This window comes from Scyliorhinus canicula, chromosome 2 (assembly GCF_902713615.1).
Source record: "Scyliorhinus canicula chromosome 2, sScyCan1.1, whole genome shotgun sequence".
NCBI lineage: Eukaryota > Metazoa > Chordata > Chondrichthyes > Carcharhiniformes > Scyliorhinidae > Scyliorhinus > Scyliorhinus canicula.
The window spans coordinates 11,121,754-11,144,419 of record NC_052147.1 but is presented as its reverse complement, the minus strand read 5'-3'; the positions used below and the strand labels follow the sequence as shown (position 1 = coordinate 11,144,419).

The window sequence follows — 22,666 nt, the reverse complement described above, 5'->3', positions numbered from 1 at the left end:
CACAGCCCACCTCCTGGCTACCCCGCCAACCCTACAGCCCACCAACTGGCCACCCCCTGCTACTCCCCCGGCCCTGGCAGAAGCCCCCTGACCCACGGCACAACTGCCAGCAAACTATTGCGATATTGGACACTTTCTGTACTCCCTCTCTCTCCCTCAACAGCCACCACGCTGGTTTCAAGATTTTTAAAAGCGCACGTGAACCACGCCGTCGGGAACTCGGCACATTGGAGGTGGAGCAGAGAATACGGGGTCGGACCCGCTAATGATATGCAAAAGGTGTTCGCCGTATGTGCATTCTGGAATTTATTGGCGCGCTGTTGAAATGACAGAGGATCGCGATTTGGCGTCAAATCGTTGCCTGCCGCGATTTGGGCGACGGAAACGATTCTCCGCCCAATCGCATTTCGGTGTCAGCCAATGGTGAATCCCACCCAGGGTGCCTTTGTACGCGGATGACTTATTGTCTTATATATATATATATATATATATATATAGAGGCGCCGAGTGCGTTGGTGGGGAACATAATGGAACTCTTCCAAAGATTTTTTCAGCATATAAATTGAACCTGGAGAAGAGTGAATATTTTGTGGTGTCCCAGCCGGGAGTGGGGGTGGGAGTGGGGGGCTGCCTTTCCATATTATTGGGCAGCAAATGTGGAAATGGTGAGGAGTTGGGTTGGAGGGAGGGAATCCCCGTGGCCTAGGATGGAGGAAGGTCTGTGTACGGGGTCAGGGCTGAGGGCCCTGGGCAAATACTCTGGGAGTCCGGTAGTGGTGGCAACACTGAAGATTTGGAGGCAGTTGAGGCAGCACTTTAAGCTTAGTCAGGGGAGATGCTAATCAGGGAGAATCATGGGTTTGAACCAGGGAGGCTGGGTGGGAAGTTTCGGAGATGAGAGGAGAAGGGGTTTAGGGTTTTAAAAGACCTATTCCTGGGGGGACGTTTTGAGAGTCCGAAGATCTGGGGGAGAAATATGGACTGGGGCAAGGGGAAGGATTCAGACACCTGCAGATTTGCTGGGAAAGAGGTTCTGAGCTTCCTGTGGCGCCGACCCCTTAATTGTTAGCAGAGGTAGTATTGACCGCAGGGGTAATGGAGAAGGGAGTCGTATTGGCGATTTATGGGAAGATTCTGGAGGAGGACGGTGTGTCCATGGAGGGGAATAAAGCCAAGTGGGTGGAAGAGTTGGGGGAGATTATGGAAGACGGTTTGTGGTATGAGGTGCTCCTCATATTCGAGGCTGGGGCTGATACAGCTGAAGGTCGTGTAAAGGGCGCACCTCACGAGGGCGACAATGAACTGACTCTTTGAGGGAGTGGAGGACGTATGTGAGCATTGTGGGAGGAGCCCTGCAAACCATGTACATATGTTTAGGCCCTGTCTGAAGCTGGAGAGGTATTGGAGGGAGGTTTTCAGTATTATCTCAGGGGCTGTGCACATGAATTTGGAACCAGGTCCCCGAGAAGCCATTTTCAGGATGTTGGATGGGCCAGGGCTGCAGGGGCAGATATTTTAGCCTTCGCCTCGCTGATTGCCGGGAGGCAGGTCCTGTTGGAGTGGCGGTCAGCTTCTCCATCCTGTGCCTCTCATGGCGGGGGGGCACCTACTTGAATTTCCGACCTCTGAGAAGGTGAAATTTGAGCTGGGGGGATAAGAAGGGATTCCACAATTCATGGGAGCTATTTATTATGCACTTTCGGGAACCGATTGCCATTGAACATTGGGGGTCTGGGGGTTGGGTTTATTATTATTATACTCTTGTTCATTGTTTGCTTATTAACTTTTACCGGGAATACACAAATGAATGTACTGGGTTGTATATTGAGGGGGTGTTATTTCTGGGGGATTGTTATTGTGGATGCACTTTTTTGTTTGTTTTTCTTTGGTTGTTTATGTGATGAGAATGTTGAAAATGTGGCGAATAAAAAGGTTTAAAAAAAAAGAGGACAGGTTGGGAAGATAGCGGGCAAAACGAGAAAGAGCGGGGAATGTTTAAATATATTTCCAGTCAGCAGCTCCACCTGACTGTCCAGACAGCATGCAGGCAGCCATTCTTAACCATGCTGCAAGGATTAGTAGAGACAGAATTCATTGGTGTGAAGGAAGGGGATCATATCAACTGCTTTTATTCACAAACGTTACCAATTCTTTGTTGTGTTGGACTTGGAAAACATATTGGTCATTTCCCCACTCCCAATAGAGCCTTTGTTACGTATGGTATGCAACTAAGGTGGGACTAAGTGGCCAGAAAAACAATGTGACATGGGGCACCTTCAGCATGAGCCAAACTGTGAGGCGTAATCAATAAGCTGGATTTATTTCCCGTTCAGCAGAGAATGCAGTGATTTTTGTTTTGTGGATAATCTGCCACAAATTTTTTTTTTAGACCATTCAGATTTTCCCACAAACAAAAACCACTTTGATTGTCTCGCACCTAGCAGCACCGTACAAAGTAGGCCGATTATTGTACAATGGAACTTTAGTTCCCTGACACTGGGTGAATCAAGTCCTCAGTTTAATAGGCAAAGGTTGACGGACGGAAATAAAAAACAAGTATATCCCATCACTGGGATGTGCAGGGTTACCAGAGACAGCCAAATTATAGGAATAAAATGAGGAGCTCTTCTCGGTTATTTACTTGTCAGCCTTGGTAATGCTCTGAATGGGGAGGTTGCCAGCTGAAGCCCTACTCTACTAATATAATTTTGTGGACTGGCAGACGTGCTATCATTTAGTTGAGATATTAAACCCCAGTCCTGCCTGTCCTCCCAAGTGAATGTCGAGATTCCAGGGCACTATTCAGAGCATGGGGGTACTCGGCAGTGTCCCGGCCAACATTTATCCCTCAATCAACATTGTTAAAAACAGATTATTTGGAAAGAAAGACGTATACAAGTGCCTCAAGGTGTTCCAAGATGCCTTGCAGTCAATGAAGTGCTGTTTGAAGTGCAGTCACTGTTGTAATATAGGAAATGCAGCAGCCAACTTGCACACAGAAAGTTCGCACAAAACAGTGATGTTTGTTGAGGGACAATTATTAGCCATTTGGCTCGTTGCCATTTGTGAAATCTGTGCTTCAATTGGCTGCCACACTTCCCTACAATTCAAACACACCTCACTGTAAAGCCCTACAGGAGGCCCTGAAGACATGAAAAGTGCTATATAAATGCAATATCTTTTCTTTATTATATAAAATTTGTGTCAACATCAGATCACTAAAGGAGCAAAAGATCTCCTCTTACTGTATTATGGTAATGATATTGATAAGATATAATACTAATAATCGCTTATTGTCACGAGTAGGCTTCAATGAAGTTACTGTGGAAAGTCCCTAGTCGCCACATTCCGGCGCCTGTTCGGGGAGGCTGGTACGGGAATTGAACCCGCGGCTGCTGGTCTTGTTCTGCATTACAAGCCAGCTGTTTAGCCTACTGTGCTGAATCAGCCCCTTATACATCGACTAGGGGTCCGATCTTCCTGCCTCGTTACGCTCTCGCTCAAGCAAAATGAGGCTGGAGAATAGCGGGAGAGGCCAAAAACGAGAACCGCGCCAGGCGTTCAAACAGGTTGCAATGCAACCATCCCGCTCTCGTAGGCGAAATCGGGATCTCGCCGTAGCGAGGCAAGGCAACTATCACCACTTAAATCCAATTTCATAAAATTAAAAGGAGCCACTCCATATCCTACAGCCTCCTGTTATTCAGCAGCCTTCCCAGCATGTGGTCACGCTGGCACCAATTAGTACTCCATTGTCGGGCTTATGTGGGAGCCGAGGAGGGAAGTAGCCATCTTTGCTCACAGGCAAAGAGCCCGGGGGTGCTGGGCTTGCCACCTCAGTGCTCGGTGGAGGGCGAGGGACCCTTGGCTGGGGGTGTGGGACCCTCCGCAGAGGTGGGCCGGGGGGGGGGGGGGCGCTAGTGGGCAACTGGGGGGGGCAATCGCTCGCGGAACCACCATGCCAACCCCTGGATCGTTCACCCGTTCTAGGGTCAGCCCTTGTCCGACGACCACCCATAACCCCCACCGACTGCCAAGGTCTCTGTCCGTGCGAATGACGGCTATTGCTAATAGGGAATTGGCAATCATGGTTAAGTGAGTACTTCACACATCCCAGGTGGATTCCCGTGGGTGGGCGGGCCATGTGGCATGTGGGAGTCATTGCCTAGCCTGTGGGTGACATTGCCTAGTGTCCCAATCAAACCTTGATGCCTGGACACTGTGCTTGAACACTATGAGAGGCAGCAGTCAACATCCGAACACCCAGGGGATGGGATGGGACACAGCTCCGGGGACATGTCCCTGGCCGGAGGGTGGGTGAGTGCCACAGGGAGGGGGGATGTCTGGAGATATGGGCCAAAGGTTCGAAGGTCAGCTGCATTGCGGAAGAAAGTAGACAGTGGCATCATACTGGTTGTGCATAAAGGTGTTTATTGTTTTTACAAACCCCCACTCTCCCGATGGTGCCACACCCCAACTTCCTCCCCCCCCACCCCCAACACCCTCAGTGACCTTCAACGTGCTTGGCCCTCCTTCCTATATCACTACGTCTAGGTGTGTCCCCAAGATGCACATCTGAGGTGGAGGCAACTAGCTGCTTACCTCATCCTGTGGCCTTCGATGTCACTGGTGGGCATCCTCTGGGTGCTTTGAGGCTGGAGGGCCCCGGCTCGCTTGGCGGCAGCACATGTACAGCCCTGTCCCGTGTGCTGACTTTGAGATGCGGCCTCATTAGAGAGATGGAACTCGGGGGAACTGGTGGCCACCATCGCCACTCCATGGGACGGGTCCGGGTTGGTACCCATAGGGGCCTGGGGTTCACCTTGGGTCAGAGGGGAAGCCAGTTCGAACCCCTGCATCATCTGGCTCTGCCAGCCCTGGCGGCTCCTCATGGTCTGCACCATCGTGACAACGCCCTGGGCGATTCTCCTCAGTGACTGGGACATGCTCTGCAGTGCCTTGGCAGTGCCCACCTGTGACTAGGACAAGCTCCGCAACACCTCGGCCATGCTCTCATAGAGCGGGACATGTCCCGTAGAACCTCATCAAGGTCAGCCTGGTACTGGGTGACATCTCGCAGCGAGTATGGCATTCTGCCGAGACCTTCAGCCATGGCTGTCACCGACTGCACAACGCCTTGGACACCTTCACTAATGGTGCCGACGTCGTGCACCAAGCTTTCCACTGTGGTCGCCACTCTAGCAGTGTTGGCCTCGGTGTTACGCATTGCTGGCCATAGCCTGTGGGACTCCACCAAGCGGTTTGGATCTGCTGGTGTCGCTGACATCTCCCTCTGAATGTCCCAGCTGCACCCTATCGTCTCCATCAACTCTGGGTAACCCTGTACCAGAGGCTCAGCATCAGGCTTAGACCCAGCTGGGTCCTGGGATCCAGCAGACCTCCAACTGTTGTCTCGCGTGGGGGGGGGGGGGGGGGGGGGGGGGGGGGCGCGTTCCTGCCTCCACCAGATGTACATCGTCAGCGGTGTGGTGCTCACCAGATTGTGCCCCAGAAGCCTGCCCACTAACATGTCCCACCGAGGTGCATGTATCTGCGCTGGTGGAGGGTGGGGATGACAGCTGTGCCGCGACTATGGTGGCATCCTCGAGGTGATATCCTCGGAATCAGGAGAAGGGGCTGCCTGGGATGGGCCGGCGCCGTTGGCTGGAGGACCTGCGGGTGAATGGAGGTGTGGTCAATGGGAGGGTCAGGTCAGTCAGTAAGGTAATAACAACTCAAGTTTGACAGATCCTCCAGGTGGCAACTGGTGGTTCCTCATGTCTGCGGCGTCCGCCAGCCTCCGCATGGGTGACCGTCCTGTCCTCGGCCACCCAGTCACCTCCAGGGCACGTTCCTCAAAGGAGGTGAGGATTCTAGAGTCCGGCACCCCTCTGCCAGTCTGGGCTCTTCCCCAATGTTTTTGGGAGAGCTTTTCCAAAGGAGACACAAAGAGGGCATCATTAGCCACACGCGTAGTTCACAGTGGTGGGAGGGGATGATGTGAAGGGAGGGTTGGGGGGTTGAAGGGGGAGGTGGTGGAGGGAGGGTTGGCTGGAGGTCACATGGGGAGTTGGGTAGTGGATGCTCCCTTGGGGGGGGGGTGTGTGTCTACTCACTCGTGCTGCCCAGTGTAGGTCATTGACCTTCTGAAGGCACTGGAGGCCATTCTTCCTGGTCACACTCCCCGAACACACAGCTGCTGCCACCTCATCGCTGGCAGCACTCGCTGCCTTGTGGCTGACTCTCCGGGACCCTCGAGGGAACAGGACGCCTCCACGGCGTCTCGCAGACTCCACAGACCTTCATCCCTGAATCTTGGGACCGGTCTCCTCGGTGCAATTATTGCGAGCTGGCTGGGGTTGGCTGGGCAAGCGTAGCTTAAGTGCTGCTCGACCTTGTTAGCATGGGGCTGGCGAGTGCGGTTGCAGCGAATTGCCTGGCGAGCCTTCATTTTCACCCAGGTGCCCGTGGGGCCTCGTTAAGTGGACCAATTAATGTTGAATTGCGTTGCCGGCCTCACTGGACCAAGCGCCGGGAAGATCAAAATGCAACATCTCAAAGTTTGCAGATGATACCAAATTAGGTGGGAGGGTGAATTGTGACGAGGATGTAGGGATCCTACAGCAAGATCTGGACAGATTGGGCGAGTGGGCAAACCAATGGCAGATGCAGTATAATTTGGATAAGTGTGAGGTTATTCATTTTGGAAGCAAAAACAGGAAGGCAGATTACTATCTGAATGGTTGTAAATTGGGAGAGGGGAGTGTGCAGCGGGACCTGGGTGTCCTTGTGCACCAGTCGCTGAAGGTAAGCCTACAGGTGCAGCAGAAGGCGAATGGTATGTTGGCCTTCATTGTGAGAGGTTTCGAGTACAGAAGCAAGGATGTGTTGCTGCAATTGTACAGGGCCTTGGTGAGGCCACACCTGGAGTATTGTGCGCAGTTTTGGTCTCCTTCTCTGAGGAAGAATGTTCTTGCTCTCGAGGGAGTGAAGCGAAGGTTTACCAGACTGATTCCAGGGATGGCGGGACTGTCATATGAGGAGAGATTGACTAGGTTGAGATTGTTTTCGCTGGAGTTCAGAAGAATGAGGGGGGATCTCATAGAGACTTATAAAATTCTAACAGGACTAGGCAGGGTAGATGCAGGGAAGATGTTATCAATGATAGGTGTGTCCAGAACCAGGGGCTACAGCCTGAGGATTCAGGGTAAACCATTTCGGACAGAGATAAGGAGACGCTTCTTCAGACAGAGTGGTGAGCCTGTGGAATTACCACAGGAAGTAGTTGATGCTCATATATATATATATTCAAGAGGCGGCTGGATATAGCACTTGGGGAGAATGGGATCAAAGGCTATGTGGAGAAAGCAGGATTAGGCTATTGAGTTGGATGATCAGACACGATCGTGATGAATAGCGGAGCAGGCTCGAAGGGCCAAAAGGCCTCTACCTGCTACTATCTTCTATGTATCTATGTATGTAATTCTCACGCACTACCACACTTTGACATTTTCTAGAGAATCGCACCCTGTACATAGTTTTTGATCAATTCTTACTACTTTAAGTTGGGATAGGATGAAACGGTTATACTCCTCCAGGTTCCCCAAGATGGGGCACGGGGCACAGGGGAACAGGGAACGTGTGCGCAACTGCACATCTTCTCTGTATCAATCTCTTCATCTTTACCCTGCTCCCTCCTCAAGCATCCCAACTGAACCCTCTCCCCAACTTACTTAAATTTATACCACAGAGAGAATGGGACTGAGTAAAGATATCCTCAAATTATGTAGCCCTGCCTCTCTCTTAGTCTGATGACTATGTTACTGAAAGGCAGTAACATTTCAGTAACAGACACGAGTGATAAAGAGAAAAATATGCAAACATTGGAAAGACACAGCAGATCACTCAGCACCTGAAAACAGAAAATATAGGTCGATGCTTTGAGCATAATCCTTTTGCAGGATTGCAAACTGACAGATATTTTATAGGACATGGACAAACGAGGGGAAGTAATGGTCGAGTGCCATTCACAAAGAAAGAGGCGGGTTTGAGGAAAGCCGACACCTCTCCAACTTCTTGCAAATCAAATATAAAAACCTTGTCCACTGACTATGAAATTGCTGCAGCCTCAAGAATTAATAGAAACATAAAAATTTACAATGTTAAAGGAGGTCATCATGCCCATACTGTCTGCGCCAGCCAAATAAATCCAGTTTAATTCCCTTTTCCAGCCCCAGGTCTGTAGTCCAGTAGGTTAATGCTCTCCAAGTTCATATCCACTTTTCAAACAACTTATATTGATATGGTGCCTTTTTAAAAAAAAATTTAGATTACCCAATTATTTTTTCCAATTAAGGGGCAATTTAGCGTGGCCAATCCACCTACTCTGCACATTTTTGGGTTGTGGGGGTGAAACCCACACAGACACGGGGAGAATGTGCAAACTCCACACGGACAGTGACCCAGAGCCGGGATCGAACCTGGGACCTCAGCGCCGTGAGACGGTTGTGCTAACCACTAGGCCACCGTGCTGCCTGATATGGTGCCTTTAACATAAAGACACGTCATAGGAGCAATGTAAATGTGACACCGAACCTCATTAGGAGATATCAGGTCAGCCAAAAACTTGGTAAAAGAGGGAGGATTAAAGAGCACAGTAAAGAGGGAAAGTGAGGTGGAGCGGTGTCGGTAGAGTATTCCCGAGCTTGGAGCCGAGGCAACTGAAAGTACTGCCACCAATAGCGGAGCAATTAAAATTCGGGATGGTTAAGAGGCCTGAATCAGATGAGCGTAGGTATCACAGAGAGTTGTGGGACGGAATGCTTGTCTTCATTGGACGGGGCATTGAGTATAAAAACTGGCAAGTCATGCTACAGTTGTACAGAATCTTGGTAAGGCCGCACTTGGAATATTGAGCACAATTCTGGTCACAACACTACCAGAAGAATGTGGAGGCTTTGGAGAGGGTGCAAAGGAGATTTACCAGGATGTTGCCTGGTCTGCAGGGTGTTAGCTATGTGGAGAGGCTGAATAGACTCAGACTGTTTTCACTAGAATGACAGTGGTTTTACCAAAGGCCTTTTTTCAGAAATTGGACCCGATCATTTTGGACTTTGTATGGGTGGGGAAGGTGCCGAGGGTCAGGAGGACCCAGCTACAGAGGCAGAGGTAGCAGGGAGGGTTGAAAAAGGGGAACAAATTTGTACAGACTGTATAGTTGATTGCTGGGAAGTATGTTTCCCGGGGTGTTTATGTGTCCCAATCTGTTTCGGTACATGTTGGTAAAATACGATTCTAAAAAAACATGTTTGTTTCAAACACTAACTTTCGGAGGTGAATTCACCTGAGGAAGGAGCAGTGCTCCGAAAGCTAGTGTTTGAAACAAACATGTTGGACTTTTTTTTTTAAAATAATTTTTATTGAAGAAATTTTTCAAAATACAAACATTTTAACCCCCCCTACATTTACATTTAAATTATAACAAAACAAAGTCAAACCCCCCTACTTAACAAGAAAAAGAAAAAAGTCCCCCCTACCCCTACTCGCGCGTCCCCCCCCACCCCCCCCCCCCCCCCCCCCCCCCGCCGGCGAACCGACAGTCAGACCAACTTATCATTTCTAGCAGCGTCCTCGGGCAGGCCTTGCCCGTGCCACCACCGCTACCGTACTTCCTTCGTCTTTGTCCCCCCTCCCCCCCCCCCCTCCTCCCCCCTCCCTCCCGCCCTCCCCTCCCCTCCCGGGTTGCTGCTGTCACGGCCTCAGTTTCTATCTCTGATCCAAGAGGTCTAGGAAGGGTTGCCATCGCCTGAAGAACCCCTGCACCGACCCTCTCAGGGCGAATTTGATCCTTTCCAATTGGATGAAGTTTGCCATGTCGTTTAACCAGGTGTTAACACTCGGAGGCCTTTCGTCCCTCCACTGAATCAGGATCCTCTTCCGAGCCACCAAGGACGCAAAGGCTAATATTCCAGCCTCCCTCGCCTCCTGTACCCCCGGTTCCACCCCAACCCCGAAGATCGCAAGTCCCCATCCTGGCTTGACCCTGGACCCCACCACTCTCGACACCGTCCCTGCCACCCCCTTCCAGAACTCCTCCAGTGCCGGACATGCCCAAAACATATGTGCATGATTCGCAGGGCTTCCCGAACATCTAATACACCTGTCTTCACCCCCGAAAAACCGACTCATCCTTGTCCCCGTCATGTGGGCTCTATGGAGTACCTTAAATTGAATGAGACTTAGTCTCGCACATGACGACGACGAGTTGACCCTCTCCAGGGCGTCTGCCCATGTCCCGTCCTCTATCTGTTCCCCCAGCTCTAACTCCCACTTATCTTTCAGCTCCTCTACTGGTACCTCCTCCACCTCCTGCATAATCTTATAGATGTCCGAGATCTTCCCCTCCCCGACCCAGACCCCTGATAGCACCCTATCACTCACCCCCCTGTCGGGGAGCGCGGGGAACCCCGCTACCTGTCGTCTGGCAAATGCCTTCACTTGGAGGTACCTGAACGTGTTCCCCGGGGGGACCCCAAATTTCTCCTCCAGCTCTCCCAGGCTCGCAAACCTCCCCTCTATAAACAAGTCCCTCAGTTGTCTAATACCCGCCCTCTGCCAGCTCTGGAATCCCCCTCCTGTGTTTCCCGGCGCAAATCTGTGGTTCCCTCTTAGTGGTGCCCCTATCAGACCTCCCACTTCCCCCCTGTGTCGCCTCCACTGCCCCCAGATCTTGAGGGTGGCCGCCACCACCGGGCTCGTGGTATACCTCGTGGGAGGGAGCGGCCATGGTGCCGTTACCAGTGCCCCTAAGCTTATGTTGCCGCAGGACGCCCTCTCCATGCGCTTCCAGGCTGCCCCCTCCCCTTCCATCATCCACTTTCGTACCATCGATGTATTTGCCGCCCAGTAATATCCTGAAAGGTTGGGTAACGCCAGCCCTCCACTATCCCTACTCCGCTCCAAAAAGACCCTTCTAACTCTCGGGGTGCCATGTGCCCACACATACCCCATGATACTACTCGTTACCTTCTTGAAAAAGGCCCTGGGGAGGAAGATGGGCAGACACTGGAACAAAAACAAGAACCTCGGGAGGACCGTCATTTTAACTGACTGCACCCTCCCTGCCAGCGACAGCGGCACCATGTCCCACCTCTTAAACTCCTCCTCCATCTGTTCCACCAGTCTGGAAAAGTTCAACTTGTGGAGGGTCCCCCAGTTCTTTGCCACCTGCACCCCCAAATACCTAAAACTTTTAACTGCTCTTTTGAAGGGGAGCCTCCCAATTCCCTCCCCTTGGTCTCCCGGGTGTATTACAAAGACCTCACTTTTCCCCAGATTTAATTTATATCCCGAAAAGTCCCCGAACTCCGCTAGTATCCCCATTACCTCCGGCATTCCCCCCTCCGGGTCTGCCACATACAACAACAAATCATCCGCATAGAGCGAGACCCGATGTTCCTCCCCTCCCCTTGTCAGTCCTCTCCACCCCCCTGAACCCCTCAGTGCCATCGCCAACGGCTCAATCGCTAATGCAAAGAGTAAGGGAGATAGGGGACATCCCTGCCTAGTAAAACATGTTGGACTTTAACCTGGTGTTGTAAGACTTCTTACTGTGCTCACCCCAGTCCAACACTGCATCTCCACATCATAAAAAAGAACGACGGAGGTTGAGGGGTGACCTGATGGAGGTCTATAAGATTATGAGGGGCATGGATAGTGGATGGGCAGACAGTCTTTCCCAGGGTGGAGGGGTCAGTCACTAAGGAACATAGGTTTAAGGTCCATGGGACAAAGTTTAGACGAGGTGTGTGAGGCAGGTTTTTTACACAGATGGTGCTGAGCGCCTGGAATGCGTTGCCAGGGGAGGTTGTGGAAGCAGATACATTAACGGCATTCAAAAGGCATCTTAACAAACACATGGATAGGATGGGTACAGTGGGATATGGCACAAGGAAGTTGCAGGAATCTACTGTGCGGTTTAAGTGTAGTCTCGTATACACTTCAAAACTCAGTAGAATTTAAGTTACACTTCTCGGTTGAGAAATAAAAATCTTTTATTGTGTCCATTGGTTATAATTGAGAGACTGAGATTTTCTTGTGGTTACAAATCAAGTGTTCTCAATAAAGCCCTTCCCAGCGAAAGACTTTAAGAGAAATAATTGGCTTAATGGTTTACAACAAATTTAACTTTCAAAAATACAGTAACGATTATTTGCTTAAAGCAAAACAGCTTGCACGAACTTCAAGGGTTGGAGTGGAAAAATGAAAATACGAAATAAGGATCATAGTTAGATGAAAAGTATAGAGTGATCCTGGATGGAAAATGGCTTCCCGAACCTCTCTGTTTAAGGAGAATGTTATCAGTGTAACTCCATCTGTCCCTACCCCTGCAATGTGCTGACTGGCTTGGATGGGTTTCAAATGCATTTGGTTGGAGGGTTAGTTGTCAATCATCAATGTGCATATATTCGGATATGTTGCATTTGTAGATGTTTGTGTGTGTTGGAATGTGACATATCCTTTTAATCAATTCTAGTTTTCGCTGGTTTATTGCTGACTGTGCTTTTACCTGAATTCTGAACAATGGTGTGCTCATGGAGTCATGGCGACCTTGGATATGGCTGCATAGCTTTTGCTATTAGAACAATGGTCGGTAAAATGTTGCATAAGCTTTAGCTAGCTTTTTTGAATGTTTCAGATTTTGTGTTTTGCCACTGCAAGTTCTGCAAGTTGTATGTTTTTGGAATGATGAAATCCATTTTAAAATGGATTTTAAACTGGGCTTTAGTATTTACATTAAAATAGCTAAATCAGTTACCCTTTTACCTATCAGGAATAGCCAGTTGCTTTCAGAAGTGCTGAGGGTTTTGGCAAAGGTTGGTATCATGACTGGTACAGGCTTGCAGGGCCGAAGGGCCTGTTCCTGTGCTGTATTGTTCTTTGGGAGGAGATGGCAGAGATGGGGGCCGGAATTCTCTGATCGTCGTGATTCACTTTTCCCACCAGCAGTGCACACCCGCCCGCGGGTTTCCCGGCGGCGTGGGGTCGTTACAATGGGAAATCCCTGTCATGATATGCAAACACGCAACCAATGGACACTCAGAATAGGACACAACCAATGGGCAGTCAGGACACTCAGAGGTGGCATCACCACAAGGGGGCATGACATAAACACTGTAAAAGGGATGAGGTACTCACACCCTGCCTCTTTCCATAGACAGACACCTAGAGGGTTAGAGAGGGTTGATCAGCAGCATCACACCCCAGCATGTCGCTTGGAGCAAGCTGGTACAGTTAGACTGAGTTACTACAGTTTGATCAGCAGAGAGTCGAACTCATTTGAGAACTGTGTTAATAGTTTAATAAACACGTTGAACTAATTTCAGAGACCGGAGCATCCTTTAGTTAAGACTGCATCGAGTAGCAGCCTGTGTTATCTGAAGCAGCAGAACACAACAATCCCATTGACAATTGGCAGGAAAATAGAATCCCGCCGCCAATTAATGGCGTGCAGCCACGAAACACGGGGCTGGGAGACCGGCTCAGGGGTATTAGGTGAATGAGGCTTGATGCATGTTAGGACATGGGGTGCAGAGGTTTGGATGACCTCAGGTTTACGGATGGCAGAATATGGGACAGCCCGAGTTGTGTTGGAATCGTGAAGTCTATAGGTAACTGAGGAGGGAGACCAAATCTACGTAGGCAGGCTTACCCAGGAACTACCAGCCTCCCCAGCAAGGCTGCAACCAGGCGTGTTCAGTAGTAGTCCACACAAACGAGGACCTGGCGGACAGGCCATCGGAGGCCCCTGGGTGGCCAGGAATAGTGCAGGGTGGCCTCCTGGCCCTCCCCCGGTACCTTGGCACTGTCACGGTGCCCGGGAGGCATTGCCAAGTTGGCAGGAGCATTGCCAGGATGTCAGTGCAAGGGTGCCCAGGTGGCACTGCCAAGGGTCAGGGCCCAAGAGGGACCATGCCCATAAATGAAGGGGGCGAGGGGGTATGAAGGGTGTGGGGGATGGTGCAGGGCAGGCAGGTAGGGGCCTCTGGGAGGTTGGGGGTGAGGGGTTGGGGTCCTGGAAGTGGGTGGGGGGTGCCTGAAGAGTGAGGGAATCTCACTTGGAGATTGAGGCACCCTTTCAAAATAGCTCTGAGTTCAGCTCCCCAGTGCTGAAAACAATTGTAAGTGTGGGCTAAACCGGTGAGAAACTCCCCAGGACCCAATCAAGTGACCAAATGTCATTGAATAGGGGTGGGGAACTCGCCTGCAGCAAACACTGCCACAAATGAATTTGTTCCGTTAAATTCTGCACCATGTATTGCATACCTTGGCTAATATAGGAAAGTATTCTATCTGCTTTCTTAACCATTTTATCTAACTTCAGGGATCTGTAGATATGTACTCCAAGATTGCTTTGTTGCTCTTCATTTCTCAGTATACTACAACTGATTGTGTATTCCTTGCGCTGGTTTGTTCTTCACAAGCGCATTATCCCGCATTTCTCGAGATTGAATTCCATTTGCCACTTTTTTCTGCTCATCTGCCCGGTCCATCGATGCCTTGCTGTAATCTACAGCCTTCTTCGTTGCTATAAACCAAATCTGCACCATCTTCAAACTTTCAGAATCATGTCCCCTGAATCTATGTCCAAATCACTGATGCCACAAACAAAAAAACAAGAGGCTCTTTGGAGCCGACTGATTACAGCCTTCCAGTCACAAGAACACATCGACCCTTTGCTTTGAGTCACTGAGCCAATTCTGGATCCAACTTTGCCTTGGAACCCATGGGTTTTTACTTTTCTGATCAATTTGCCAGATCTTGTCAAAAGCCTCGCTAAAATCCCTGTAGGCCATATCAAACCCACCACTGACTCTCCTTCTTAACACTTAAAAAAAAATCTATCAAGTTAGTCAAACGTGGGGCGCAATTCTCCGCCCCCCCACGCCGGGTGGGAGAATAGCTGCAGGGCCTCTCGACATTTTTCACGCCCTCCCGCTATTCCCCCCCCCCCCCATGCCCGACCCATGCCACGAATCGCCGCTCGTCGTTTTTTAGGACGAGCGGCGAATCTCCGAGACCGATGGGCCGGGCCTTCACGCCCGTTTCAACACGGCAGCAAACACACCTGCTCGCTGCCGTCGTGGGCGCCAGATGCCCGTTTGGGGCATCTGGGGGCTCGATTGACACGGCAGTACCACGGCCGTGCCAAGGGGGGCATCAGTGCCCACCGATCGCGGGCCGTGCGTCCGTAACGGACGCACTCTTTTCCTTCCGCCGCCCCGCAAGATCAAGCCGCCACGTCTTGCGGGGCGGCTGAGGGAAAAGACGCCAACTGCCCATGCGCGGGTTGGCGTTGTCCAACCTGCGCATGCCGGGCCGACATCATCGGCCGCGTCAGCCGGCGTGACGTGGGGCCTTGACGACCGTCGTCAAGGCCGCGCCGCCGTGACGCACGGGGCCGCGCTCCTAGCCCCGCCTGGGGGGGAGATTCAGCCCCGGAAATGGGCGTGAAGGCTGCTGTGGGTCACGGCCTGTCCCACGGCAGACTTTACGATTCTCTGCATTCCATGCGTCACCTCCCTCTTTTGTGATGTACCAGACAAATCCATGCTGAATCTCCTTGTTTAATTTGTACCGTATTAAATTATGACAAATACTCTCCCTCAGAAATTTTTCTAATCATTTGCCCACCACCAAGGTTAGGCTGACTGGCCTGTAATTATTTGGTCGACCAGTTTCTCCCTTTTTAAGCAACACTGCAATGTTAAGAGTTCTCCAGTCCTCCAGCACCATGGGCGAGATTCTCCGCAAATGCGGAGAATCGTAAAGGCTGCTGTGGGACAGGCCGTGACCCACGGCAGCCTTCACGCCCACTTCCGGGGCCGATTCTCCCCCCCTGGGCGGGGCTAGGAGCGCGGCCCCGTGCGTCACGGCCTTGACGACGGTCGTCAAGGCCGCACGTCAAGCGTCACGCCGGCTGACGCGGCCGCGCATGCGTAGGTTGGACAACGCCAACCCACGCATGCGCAGTTGGCGTCTTTTCCCTCAGCCGCCCCGCAAGACGTGGCGGCTTGATCTTGCGGAGCGGCGGAGGGAAAAGAGTGCGCCCGTTACGGACGCTCGGCCCCCTTGGCATGGCGGTGGTACTGCCGTGCCAATCGGGCGCCCAGATGCCCCAAACGGGCATCTGGCGCCCATTTCACGACAGCAGCGAGCAGGTGTGTTTGCTGCCGTGTTGAAAGCGAAGGCCCGGCCGCTCAGCCCATCGGCCTCGGAGAATCGCCGCTCGCCGTAAGAAACGGCGAGCGGCGATTCGTGGCGTGGGTCGGGCGTGGGGGGGGGGAGAATAGCGGGAGGGTGTGAATAATGTCGGGAGGCCCTCCCGCTATTCTCCCACCCGGCGTGGGGGGCGGAGAATCGCGCCCATGTCTGTAGCCAGAGTGGATTGGAAAACGATCAGAGCCTTCACTATTTCCTTCCTTGCTTCTCCTGACAGCCTGGGATTCCATCCAATCAACTTTCAACGAGGATAAAACCTTTAACATTTTCTTTGTTTGTCCCATCCAATATTTTGTCCTTCTCCTTAACTACGATGTCTGCGTCACCTCCCTCTTTTGTGATGTACCAGACACTTTGGCCTGGGTTTTCGTTCCTCAGTCAGGTAGTGGGAGTCAGGAATTTTCCTGCCTTGGGTGAAACCTGCCCGAATGGTGGGATCTTTGCCATGGCTAGGCCCCTGCTATCAGACACAAATCAAAGACGGCCACAGGGACAACCCAACTGTCAAGGTGGGTTGGTTAAAAGTTCTACTTCAGTTCTCTGAGACCAGTTGTTTTGTTAAATATTAGACCATAAGACATAGGAGCAGAAATAAGCCACTCGGCCCATTGAGTCTGCTCCGCCATTCAATCACGGCTGATATTTTTCTCATCCACATTCTCCTGCCTTCTCCCCATAACCCCTGATCCCCTTATCAATCAGGAACCTATCTATCTCTGTCTTAAAGACACTCAGTGATTTGGCCTCCATACCCTTCTGCGGCAAAGAGTTCCACAGATTCACCACCCTCTGGCTGAAGAAATTTCTTCTCATCTCTGTTTTAAAGGATTGTCCCTTTATTCTGAGATGGTGTCTTCTGGTTCTAGTTTTTCCTACAAGTGGAAACATCCTCTCCATGTCCACTCTATCCAGGCCTCGCAGTATCCTGTAAGTTTCAATAAGATCCCCCCTCATTCTTTTAAACTCCAATGAATACAGACCCAGAGTCCTCAACCGTTCCTCATACGACAAGCTGTTCATTCCAGGGATCATTCTTGTGAACTTTCTCTGGACCCTCTCCAAGGCCCAGCACATCCTTCCTGAGATACGGGGCCCAAAACTGCTCACATATGGGGTCTGACCAGAGCTTTATACAGCCTCAAAAGTACAACCCTGATCTTGTATTCTAGCCCTCTTGACATGAATGCGAGCATTGCATTTGCCTTCTTAACTGCTGACTGAACCTGCACGTTAACCTTCTGTGAATCGTGAACAAGGACTCCCATGTCTCTTTGTGCTTCTGATTTCCGAAGTATTTCCCCATTGAGAAAATAGTCTATGTCTAAATTCCTCCTTCCAAAGTGCATAACCTCACACTTTTCCACATTGTATTTCATTTGAAATGAAAAATGAAAATCGCTTATTGTCACGAGTAGGCTTCAATGAAGTTACTGTGAAAAGCCCCTAGTCGCCACATTCCGGCGCCTGTTCGGGGAGGCTGGTACAGGAATCGAACCGTGCTGCTGGCCAGCTTGGTCTGCTTTAAAAGCCAGCGATTTAGCCTAGTGAGCTAAACCATTTGCCACTTAATTGCCCACTCTCCTAGCCTGTCCAAATCCTTCTGCAGTCTCCCTGCTTCCTCAATACTACCTGTCCCTCTACAGATCTTTGAATCATCTGCAAATTTAGCAACAGTGCCTTCAGTTCCTTCTTCCAGGTCATTCATGTATATTGTGAAAAGTTGTAGTCCCAGCACAGACCCCTGAGGCACACCACTAGTCACCAACTCCCATGCTGGAAAAGACCCCTTTATCCTCACTCTCTGCCTTCTGCCAGGCAGCCAATCCTCTATCCATGCCAAAAACTTACCCTTAACACCAGGAGCTCTTAACTTATTTAACAATCTCCTATGCAGCACCTTATCAAAGGCCTTCTGGAAATCTAAATAAATCATGTCCACTGATTCTCCTTTGTCTAACTTCCTTAAAGAACTCTAACAGATTTGGCAGACATGACCTCCCTTTGCAAAGCCGTGCTGACTCAGTCCTATTTTACCATGCACTTCCAAGTACTTTGCGATTTCATCTTTAATACCGGACTCTTACCAATGACCGAAGTCAGGCTAACCGGCTTATAATTTCCCGTCTTCTACCTCCCACCTTTCTTAAACAGTGGTGTTACATTAGCCACTTTCCAGTCCTCTGGGACCTTTCCTGCCTCCAGTGATTCCTGAAAGATCATCACCAATGCCTCCACAATCTCCTCAGCTATCTCTTTTAGGACCCTGGGGTGTAGTCCATCCGGTCCAGGTGACTTATCCACCTTTAGACCGTTAGTTTCCCCAGAACCTTCTCCTTTGTGATGGCCACTGCACTCACTAGTTATTAGGCCCACTAGTCCTCATGGCTTACACCCTCTCATCCCTCCCCACCCATTTCCAATGCCACTTACATTCCAACTCATGCATCTTTTCCCCTACCCACCCACCCTCAATGGCCCACATTCCTTCCTTGTCAACTTAACAGCCCCCATACCATGTCTCACTGACACAGGCAGGTTGTTTTTTGAAATATTTATAAAGGGTTGGCAATTGACAGTCCTCCCACCTTACTCACCCTTTGAGAGCATTGATGACTACTCGAAAAATTTGGAACTCCCACATTGCGGGTGAAGGCCCTTGTTACCACAAAAATGGGGTCTGTTTGAACTCATACTCAGTTCGGACATCCCTGAGTTTGAGTCACGTCCTGACTCAGCGCAAATGGGATGTCAGAAATGTGGGCAGGATTTACAGATCCAGGTCCCGTACGCCATTTTTAGAGGTCTGTGGATCCTCCACGACTTTGAGAAAATTTGGGGCGTTAACTTCTATCTGCCTGGGAGGGTGGGAGAGGCGGGTTGCCTCACATCCTTTAAAAAGTACCTGGATGAGCACTTGGCGAGTCTTAACATTCAAGGCTATGGGCCAAGTGCTGGCAAATGGGATTAGGTAGGCAGGTCAGGTGTTTTTCATGCGTTGGAGTGGACTCGATGGGCTGAAGGGTCTCTTCTGCGCTGTAATATTCGGTGGCACCGGAATGTGGCGGCTGGGGGATTGTCACAATAACTTCACTGCAGAGTTAATGTAAGCCGACTTGTGACACTAATAAGGATTATTATTACTTCCTTTATTTGTTCAGTCTGTTTCTTGTTCTGACACCTGAAATATTAACCTAGCTCTTCTTTTTGCATTACCTCACAAGCCTATTTTCAGCATTTGCTTCTTTTATTTTAGGTACTGACCTCAACTTAGCTGGCAAGGTGACTTCACGTTGGAAAGATTTCCTCTGAGTAAAATCTTTGCACCAGGTGTTCTTGAGCTAAATTAGACTGAAAGTCACAACGCTATGAAAGAAAAGCTGTTCCTTCCTTACCCGATATTCCTGAATCCTCTTTGTTGAGTCTCGCAGCTGTTGTTGCAGTGAACTCACTATCTCTTTATACTTGGAGTATCTCTCTTCTATCATCTCTCGGTGATGCTGGGAATCCTGAAAATGCAGAATATTTTAGTGCGGGGCATAAACATCATTAAGGTGCAGAAATATCCCAGCCAAAGTACAAGAAGAATTCTGTGTTAATCCTTTCATTTTATTTTAAATGGTGCATGTTAAGGTGAGGAAGCAGTTTTGAAAAGCAGACAATTTTGTATGTGTAAAACGCTCTCAGTTCAGGCATGGTCAGCAGAAGGTACAACATGGCACTAAAAATTTAAGATACTTAAACACACATCAGATCTGTCAGAGAACGTGAAAAGGTGGGCTAAGGTTTCAGGTCGAGCCCGTGGCTGAAACTCCTATCAGACTCAACCCTGGCAGCTTTGGTGACCCCCAGAGCTCACCCCCATCGAGGTTTGCACAGCTGAGGGATTTAATTAACATGTGGCAGGCGGGTGGGTGCTTCTCTGGTGCCCATTTGCCATGCTGGGGGTGAGGATGGGAGAGGAACAGTTGATCCACTTCCACCGAGGCAAAGAGTTCCAAAGTCACACAACCCTCCGAGAGAAAAGGATTCTCCTCATCTCTGTCCTAATGGCATCCCCCAAAACAGCGCCTCCTAATTCTGGACTCATCCACAAGAGGAAACATCCTTTCAAAGTCCTTCTTGACAAGACCATTCAGGGTCTTAAATACTTCAATCGAGTCAGCCCTCACTCTTCTAAACTCCAGTGGAAACAGGACCAGCCTGTCCCACCTTTCCTCGTGAGACAACCGGCTGATTCCAGGCATCAATCTAGCAAGGCTCCTCTGAACCACCTTCCTTCCTTAAATAAGGAGACCAAGCGCGCAATCCAACGGCCACCCTGCGCCATAAAAGCAGCTTGCTGCAGCGCAGCGGTGGAAGCCGAGAGACCCTGCCCCAGGATCTACCTGGCTCGCAATGCCTCGCGAAGTCCAACGCAATCGCGTGAGACATTGTGATGTAAATCCCGCCCATTTCAGTTAGCCTCACTCTAATGTGCAGATTCCCGAGGTACCTGAGACTTTGGGATTCATCCCCATCGCCTCAGAGACCTCGGGTGAGCGCTGTTCAGCACTGGGGACCAGACGGAATGGCACGGTGGGGTCTCCCCAGGGATCAGAGACACCCAGCTGCATGCCCTTTGGGCAGTGTGGTGTCCTGGCACTTCTGGTGCCACCTGGGCACCCTGGCTGTGCCAGCCTTGGCATCCAGGTGGCACTGTCAGCTAGCATGAGCTGGCCAAGATGTGAAGCTGGCATTTTTTGCGTGCCGCAGGTCAGGTTTTCCCATCATTGGTGTTGGGAGGAGGGGGGAGAGAGAGAAGGTGGGGGATTGTTTTGGGGGCGTCCCGATCTATCGCTGCAATGGGGAATTCCAGTGAGCAGAACTCCCCACTGTACAAAATGGGTCATGTGTGGCCTTCGCCGGGCGTTCCCCGTGCAGGCCACTTTTTCAAAGTGAGTTGTGTTGAATAGCCACTTGTTTCTCAGCACAGAGTGTCAGGAAACACATGGCTAAACGCGCTTGCTCGGGGTCTCTGTTCCCTTTTGGGAGAATCGCGCCCCAAAATTACACCGAGTGTTCGAGGTGTGGTCGCACCCAGTGCCTTGTATAACTGAAGCATAACAATCTTACTTTTATGCTCAACTCCTCTTGCAATAAAAGACAGCATTCCATCAGCCTTCTGGACTGCATGCTGTGCCAGTTGTTGTGTTTGGTCCTTTATACCTTACAAAGGAATCCACCAAACATTTTGACTTGTCCAAACCAGTCTCGTGTGGTAAGATAACAATCTGATACAGAGCACATTATCATGCAGTCTGCTTATTACTCCTCTGTAATCTGCACCTCGCACTGATCATTCACATGTACGTCTTATTACCCTCTCAATCTTCTTTTCAAGATGGCCGGATGTATCCCCCTTTATATGGGAGTCACTGGTGACATGACCTTGGTCGACAGGACGCATGGTGTGTCAGCACCGCCACCTGCTGGTTGGAGGTCGCACACCATCCATCTATGACCTCGCCCATAGGCATATCATAACACCTGTGTACTACCATTTTGTCACCCATGCACAAGAACACCATGGACCCCACGGTGGCCTGGCCTGCGATTGGGACCTACCGATCTGCGGGCAAGTTTGTTCCGTGGGGGGACTTCTTTCCTCCGCGCCGGGCCCCTGGAGGGCTCTGCCATATTGCCCAGTGGCCGGCGCGGAGAAGAGAACCCCGCGCATGTGCGGAAATACGCTGGCCGTTCTGCGCATGCGCAAACCCGCGCCGGCCCTTCGCCGCCGTCTGGATCTGCGGGGACGACTCCGGTGGCAACCTAGCCCCCTAGAAAGGTGAGAATTCCTCACCTGGGGGGGGGTTTGACGCCGGAGTCATAGGCGCCCGTTTTCCCGCCGGCGTGGGGACATAGCCCTATTTTCAGAGAATCCCGCCCTGTATGTCTTTGTATTCTCTCCACCTCTCCGTCCTCCTTTAAGGATGTCTTTCAAACCCACTCCTTTGGTCAAGCGATTTGATACCTGTGCTCAAAACTGGAGTGTCAGTATTGGATAATGTTCTCAAGTATCTGGAGTAGGAGTTGAGCCCATAACCATCTGACTCAGAGGCAACTCTCCTACTCACTGAGCCACAAAAATAGCAATATTCGAAGAGGCAGAGTTTTCTGCAACAGTAGCTTCGAGGCTCAACAAGGAGAATTCAGGAACAGCAGATCAAGGATCTTCTTTCCTTCCAGAGTTATGTGAATTTCTGTATACTTGGCCAATTCTTGTTGAACCATCTTAAACACTGAAATGTTAAGGTAGAAGGCTGGCAGATTAAATTAATTTTCAATATGGACACATTGCAGTCAGTATTTTTCATCATGATACCCAAGTGGACCCTCGTCAGTTTTA

General features: G+C 50.5%; 1 protein-coding gene across 3 annotated transcripts in view; it reads right to left on the bottom strand.

Moving 5' to 3' along the window:
* LOC119950823 (centrosomal protein of 128 kDa-like) overlaps positions 1 to 22,666 on the bottom strand; it is a 410,606-nt gene that overhangs the window by 17,740 nt on the left and 370,200 nt on the right. For all 3 annotated transcript variants that reach the window (XM_038773666.1, XM_038773649.1, XM_038773659.1), the window contains one exon: positions 19,674 to 19,787. In XM_038773666.1, coding sequence (XP_038629594.1) covers positions 19,674 to 19,787 — 114 coding nt within the window. The remainder of the gene's footprint in view (positions 1 to 19,673; positions 19,788 to 22,666) is intronic.